The 7,348-nt window shown below is 50.3% G+C and overlaps 1 protein-coding gene across 3 annotated transcripts in view; it reads right to left on the bottom strand.

Moving 5' to 3' along the window:
• Nucleotides 1-2,521: 2,521 nt before the first annotated feature.
• LOC109380275 (angiotensin-converting enzyme-like) overlaps nucleotides 2,522-7,348 on the bottom strand; it is a 10,526-nt gene continuing 5,699 nt past the window's right edge. For all 3 annotated transcript variants that reach the window (XM_019637677.1, XM_019637678.1, XM_019637680.1), the window contains 2 exons: nucleotides 3,525-3,709; nucleotides 2,522-2,999 (listed from right to left, as the gene is read on the bottom strand). In XM_019637677.1, the coding sequence (XP_019493222.1) occupies nucleotides 2,593-2,999; nucleotides 3,525-3,709 (592 nt within the window). In that variant the 3' untranslated portion in view covers nucleotides 2,522-2,592. The remainder of the gene's footprint in view (nucleotides 3,000-3,524; nucleotides 3,710-7,348) is intronic.

The following is a 7,348-nucleotide window of genomic DNA, read 5'->3' as shown; positions in this document are numbered from 1 at the left end:
GGAAGGGGCGGGCAGAAGGGGTCGTTAGAGGACTCAGCCTTTTGCTGAAGATTTCTTTCTGAGTCTAACCGCTGGCCCTAACCCTGGCAATGGTGCGGTTAGACTTCTTGCCTGCCATTGCCAAGTGCCCTCCAGCTGAACCCCAATGCGCATGCAGAACTCCTAGTGGCAAGTTCATCCAGGACCTGGTCCTGGGAGGATGGAGTAGGAGTACACATGAAGGTACAAGAAATATGCAATAAGTTGCTTTCTTTAGAAGCCTGATAGCTCTTAGCATACAGGCTCTCCTTGAGAGGAGTCCTGATATAAAACCACCTATTAGCAAGTGACCACTGATAAAAGTGTCTGAGTACTGATTGAAAATACACAAGCAGCAGCAGATGGGGGCGGGGTGAGGTTTATTGAAAAAGGCTTCTTGGAAAGGCGGGAGAGAAAGGCACCACTGTTCACTAACATCTCGGTGGGCTTGGAGCTTTGCAGAGGGTCTAATGACTAGTTTTGAGCCAGGCCTTGAAGGGCAAGCATTCAAATTGGGCATGTACCTCATTAGGCAAAGACCAATCGTACAATCAGTGCAAAGGGGCTGAGCTGGGAGCTGGGAGCAGTGAGGTTGGAGAAAAGGAAGGTTGATAAAGACCCTCAGAGGCCATTTTGAACATTTAGATTTAATTGATGAACAACCAAGTTCTTAAGCAGTTAGACATGAAGGAAATATTCTGGTGAAATAAACTTTACAATGGTGGGAAGGGAGGGAGGATGGACAAGGAGGCTCGGTGAGGTTTTTGCTGGAGTCCAGGGGCTTGGAGAGGCTTGGATTCCCGGGCTGGGTATGCCTTTGCCACTCAGAGCCACAATGCCTGATGGGGGCTTCTTTGGCCCCTGTGGCTGGGGGATGAGAGAGCTGCAAATGTGGCCTCCTTGAGGGGCAGAGTTGTCCTGATTGCCTGCCCCTGCGTGTGGGGGGGGGAGGGGAAGGCTGGCTGTGGAGAAAAGGTGAGGCTGTTTGTCATGGGCTCAATGTGTGGGGTGCTGAGCTCTGAGGAGGGCCTTGGGCAGTGGGACACTCATTCACTCACTTATTCGCTCATTCAAACAGTTTCCAAGTCCCCACTATATGCCATGGTCTGTACTGGCTATAGGTGTAATGCAGGGGGCACAGTCCTGATGAGTGTCCTGCCCTTATAGAGCTGACAGCTAATAATGGGGACAAATAAGGATGTTACAGCACAGCAATGTAGTGACAGAGGCACCAAACGAGGGTGCTATGAAGCCTGTGGTCGAGCAGAAAGTACGTGGGCTCAGCCAAAACTCAGGAAGACCTCTTGAAACCTGGGCAGAGGTAGAGTCCATGGAGATCTTAGCTTAGTGCCTCTGTCCCCAGAACCCTTGATTTTTGGGCTCAGATCATTAATCTAGAGAGAGCTGGTCCCACCTTTGGACCACCCTCCCACTCGTTCAACTGCAGCCCTGGTGCCTCCTCTCTGGTTACCAGCTGTGATGCTACTTCCCCTTAAGTTTCCCCTAATCTCTGACAGGCACTGATTCTCAGCCTCCCCAGGAGCTCCTGGGGTCTCAGTCCAAACTCAGTTTGTCCCCTGCAGCGAGCAGACTCATGCTGGAAAGAAGGGCTAGAAGGGGCAGGTGCAGAAGCCTACTTCTCTCTTCCTAGGTTTGTCTCTACTCATTTCTCAAATGTCCTCCAAAAGCATCCCCTCCATCTTCCCCTCCGCCACTGAGACTGGAAAGGTGCTATCTGCCCTGTGCTCAGTCCCCAGGGCAACATGCCAGGCAGCAGGTGTGTGTGTTGAACAAGGCCATCTCTGGAGCGGAGTGGCTGGAGATGAGCTTTGTTTAAATATTCAAGAAGTCAATCATTAATCAAGCCTGGATTGGTGCCCAGCTACCCACTGTCTCCATTTGGGTGGGCCTGGACAGGGGCAGGGAGGGCCGTAGGGCAATTTGTGAAGCCACTTGCATCTCAAGAGGCTGACAAGTAGCTTTTGAGGGCTAGATTATGCAGTCCAACACAGGCCAGGCCAGAGGGTCAGCAGAAAGATTTGCCGGCCAGGATACAGAGCTCAAAATTGGGTACCAGTGATCTGTACAGGAATGTCCAGTTCTACTTGAATACATTTTATAAGGGGACTGAAGCAGGGTCCTGTTTCTAAACAGAGCACACATTCCTTGGGTATTGCAGTCCCGGTCCAGCCCCACAGCCAAGTGCCTGAAGAAAACAAGGCTGTGTGAAGAATCAGTTCCGGGCATGAACTGGAATGGAGGCTATTTTGGAGGGACACAGCTATTGGGTCACTAACTCTATGGTTCCTGAGTCCCTAGGGAAAGGAGGTTGGCCTAGTACCCAGTGCATACATGAAATGTATGGAATCAAACAGAGTCAGTCGCCTGTGCCCATGGTGTTGCACACGTGAGTTCACAAACATGCAGTTAGTTACCACTCCTCATGTACCCAGGTCTGCCACAGCTGCACCCAATTGCAGTTGGGCATTATGCATGCAAGCTATCCCCCCCGCTGCTCCAGTCCCCCTCAACCTTCTCTGGCTTGCCCCCCAGTCTCACCAGTTGCACTGGTGTCTAGTCCCAGCTCCACCATTCAGCGCTCATCCACGGAGGCTTCCTGTGGTGCTGTGTGAAAATTCTTATGATCAGGCCGATTGAGCACAGCATCAGGATGAGGCAGAAGCCCAGCAGAATCCACTGTCTTTTGGCAACCTGGCTGGGCTTCATGGCTATGCCCAGGAAGTAGCTGTTGGGTGGTGTCTTGAGACTGGTGTCCTGTGAACTGGTGTCCTGTCTACTGGTGCCCTGTGCACTGGTGTCCTGAGCCAGTGATTGTTTTTCCAGGGAGTACAGCCTGCAGGCCAGCAGTAGAGCCACCAGGAACATGACAAAGCTCAGGGCCAGCAACACCCATTGCCCAAGTTTGGCCTGATCAGGGTCCAGTTTCAGGCTCAGGAACTTCACCTTGTCTGTTTCTTTCTCTGTGGAAGACACAGGAGTCTTGTAGAGCAAATGGAACTGGGAAAGGGAACCTAAGTTGCCCTGTGGCGATCAGAGAGGATCTTACTCCCTCTGGCCTTTTCTCTCAGCCTCAGGCACCTACCTTCCAAGCCACAGGTAAGGGCATTGCCTTGGAAGGAGGGTGAGAAAGAGAAGTAGAAGGAAGAGGAGGAGGAGATGGGCACAGATATGGCTACATACCCCATGGTGCCTATCAGTGGCTCTGGGCAATGATCAGGAGGCAAGATGCCACCCTGTGCTCAGATGTCAGCCTGGAAGTTTGACTGGACAGTGCACAAGGAAGCAACTAGGGCAGGAGCAGAGGCATGTGGCCTTGGCCGAAGCTGCATCAGATGCCGACAGAATCACACGGCTGCAGCGCTGTGCTTGTTCAAACCAGGTCATACATGGACTAGGGGTTAAGGCTGGGTAGGGGCTGACCCAGGTCAGGCTAGGGTAGAGGTTGGGGCTGGATCAGAGCTGGGACCAGGGTCAGATTATCAAACCTTCAAAGGAACAGCTGAAGTCTGGCCAGCCCAGGATCTCCCCCTGGCGCACATTCTCGGTGACCAGCCAGTTCATCAGGGGCTTGAAGTAGGTCTTAAGGGCCTCTGCAGACATCTTGGTCTTCCCGGTTATATTCTGCAGGATCTCTGGCCAGGGTTTGCTGGCACCCTGCTTTAGGACGTCCCTGGGAGAGTGGATACAGCTGTGAGGCTGAGTGGGGGCATCTGCTGGTGCTGCTGGCACCCCCTCCGTATGCCCAACCCTGGCCCTAGGGCTTTGCTAGCCAGGCAATCTTCCCACAGAGGTCAGCACAGTGGATAAAATCACAAATTTGAAAATAAGACCAACCAGGGTTTGAATGCTTATCTGTCATTCAGTAGCTTGTAACTTGGGCAAGTAATTTAACCGTTCTAAGCCTCAGTTTCCATTTCCATAGGAGATAATCATACTACCTATCTCCTGGCATTGTTGGGATCATTAAATAAACACAACGCTGGGAGCATAGTAGGAAGGCAATAAATGTTAGCTGCCCATATGGGACAGAGGAATAAAAATTACTATTATTATTTTTATTACCACTGCTGTGATGATGATTATTCTCCTGGACTCAGACAGGCTTAAAGTCTTGAGACACTGTTTGCCATGCTCTGTGTCAACAGGGAGAGGCAGCTCTTCATCCCTTTCTGGTCTCACAGGGAGTGTTTGGGAGGATTAGAGAGATAATGAGCATGGGATGTGCTCTGTGCACTGACCGCAGTGCTTTACAAATGTCAGATCTGCTTCCAGGCACGCCCAGTGCTTGGTGGCATGGGGTCAAGCCTTGGCCTGCACACTCATGGTGGGGGTACAGAGTGTGCTGAAGCCAGGGTCCTGGGCTCTTCTGTCCCAGGATCCCCGGCGGAGGCAGCAGTTGGCATATGTTCATCCTTCTCAACCTGTTTCCCTGATCTGAGCAGGAGAGAGGCGGGACCTAGAGGCCCAGAATTCAGAGTGGAGCCTAGAGCCGGGGTCGGAAAACTGCGGCTCGCGAGCCACATGCAGCTCTTTGGATACCTTCCATCTCAAAAGTTTGCCAACCCCTGGAAGAGCCAATCCTGTCCCTCACGACAATTTAAAAATTATTCGAGAGCCATAAATGTATTTTTACATAACCACCATTATGTGAATAATATCCTCTAAAATTTTATAAATGAAACTATGATAGTTTTATTTTCATTTTCAATTTTACTTCAGAGCCTGCGGCTTGCGAGCTGCAGTTTGTTGACCCCTGGCAACTCTTCTGTCTCAAAAGTTTGCTGACCCCTGGTCTAAACTAACAGAACTCAGGTTCAAGACCTAGCAGTGCTATTTATGAGCTGCATAACTGCAGGCTACCAACTTAACCTCTCTTAGTCTCAGTTTCTGCATCAATAAAATGGGCCCCATCAACACCTGCCTTTTCATAGTGGTGAGGATTAGGTCACATAATGGTGGCGAAAGAGAGCTTTGTAGTTTGCAAAGACTTATGCACATCACTCAATAAACAACTGGGAAAGAATGAGGTGGAGAAACTAAAGGCAGGTGGATCCTAGGCAGAAGCCACAGGGGAAGAAATGCAGTTAAGATTCAAGAGAAATGGAGGAGAAAAGCCAAGATTAAAAGGAAAAAATAAAAACAAAAAATCCACAACCCACTTTAGGTAAGAGGATTTTATCAGATGCTGGGTCCTGGGGAAAAGAAAGGACCTTGTGGGGGAAATGTTTAGACCATTGAGAATCTGCCTATTTAGAAATAGTCCTTCAGGCAGGGTGGGGCAAGAGGCTTGACTGAATCCCAGCTGACGACACATGTGGGCAGCACATGAGACCTGCAAAAGGTGGCAACTGGGAGCTAGCTAGAGCTCTCAACTCCAAGGTGGCCGGAACGGGCCCCATGGACAAGGTCAGCCCACCATGGCTGGCTGGGTGAGACAGGGGGACTTTGGAAACTTGGACCAAATCCACTTCGACCCTCCATTCCCAGCACAAATAGCCCAGAGGCTGGCTCAGGGCAATTACATTCAGGAAGATGAGGCCAAAGTAGCAAAATCAAGTTTTAAGATCTATCAGGCAAAAGAGCAGCCAGGAATCTTGCCCTAGCCCTTCTTCCATGCAAGCATTCCCCTCCTCCTCCCTTCTACAACCCATACTCCACGCTGCTCCCCAAAGCTCGTAACAGCCCCCTTTCTCAGAGACCCCTCCTCTGTCCTCTGCCCAGAAAACAGCATTCAAAGTCCTCCATTTGGAACTCAGGGTCTTCCCTGAGCAGGGGTCTGGGCAATGATGCGTGAGGCCTGATGAACAGTGACCAGAAATGAGTGGCAAGGCCTTTACATGCTCTAGTGCCAAGTCAGACCCTGGGAGCCTTGTGTGCCCTGGGTGAAGTGGGGGAGGGGAGTGGTGAGAATGACTGAGTCAAATGTCCCACCGTTCAAGTGTAGTGAAGGCTCAGAGCTAAAAGTTCGTTGATGTATAGAAACAAATGTCTGTTATTTCTTGCACGCTTGCATTTGGGGACAGAGATCCCTCCGTTGTACCCCAGCATGACCTCCTTGCCCTCTCTGCATGTTCACTAAAGCCCTTTCCTACGGCACCAGCTCCTTTCTTGTATTATAGTTATTGATTTACCCTGTGGCCTATTGCCCCCTGCTGGATGCAGGGCAGGCTGGTCGGCCTATGCACAAGTAAATGTTTGCTGAATGAATAAATGATGGGCCGTCAGACATGAATTCAGAGAGCAGAGAGCCCCGTTATGTTCCATGCATTCAGAAAAGCTCCTACCTGGGCAGTCGACTAGAATGAACTCCTGTGGTGTGAAAAGATGGAAAAACAAATAGATTAGGGAGACAATAGGGCTGGCGAGTTGCAGCCCTCCCTGGGAGCACAGCCAGAGGATCGGCCCTGCAGCTCCATCTGGCCTGGTGGTTACTGACAAACTGCATGATGAGATAAAAAATATGCTCATTACATTTGCAAAGGATACTAAATGGTGTGGCTTTGTTAATCCTCTGGGAGACAGGAATAAAACTCAAGATGACCTTGACCAATTAGGAAAATGGATCTATTGAAATCATTTGAAATTCAGTGGGGAAAAGACCACGTCAGTGGTTGGCATGCTGCTCTTAGAATCAGTAGACTCAAGCCTAACCTCACCAGACCTGTATCTTTTGGCTGATGGAAGCACCCAGGTGAAAGATGCTGTGTTTTAGAGTCATTTTGGGGCTCAATGCATGACGTTGCCACTTGCTGGATGACTGACATGCAATCACATTACCTCTCTCAGCGTCAGTTTCATCATTTGTGAAATGTGGATCATATATCCACTTTGCAAAGCTATGAGCTACTAACATGAAAACCTGTAAGAGCACTCATTAGGGAGCCCAACCTAGAGTAGTAAAAGCTTCCCACTATCAGGTCAGCTTCCTGCCCCTCACCCCACCCCTCTAGGTTTGCTTCAGGACCAAACACCAACTCCACAGAGGCAGGAATGAAAAGGATGGCTTAGCTACCAAGCGCAAGAAAAAAGATTGGGGCAGGCAGTCAAAGTGGACCACAAGCTGACCAGAACATGCCAAGAGGTTGGTGTGAAAGCAACCTGGATCAGCCTGGGAACTGGATCCAGGCACCTCCAAGAACAGGTGGAGAAGGCAGAGTGTACCCAAAGGTGCATCAAATGATGCTTAGAGGCTAGGCAAGCACTTTGCAAGGAAAGGATAAGGGGATTCAGATGGAAGACAGGACGACGCAGGACTCCCACCCTGCCTTCCCATTCGGGACAGTTTGACTTATTGGCATGTGTGTGTGTG

This window comes from Hipposideros armiger, unplaced genomic scaffold, assembly GCF_001890085.2.
Source record: "Hipposideros armiger isolate ML-2016 unplaced genomic scaffold, ASM189008v1 scaffold_34, whole genome shotgun sequence".
Lineage (NCBI taxonomy): Eukaryota > Metazoa > Chordata > Mammalia > Chiroptera > Hipposideridae > Hipposideros > Hipposideros armiger.
The sequence above is the reverse complement of the archived record's forward strand: the minus strand, read 5'-3'. Positions and strand labels throughout refer to the sequence as shown.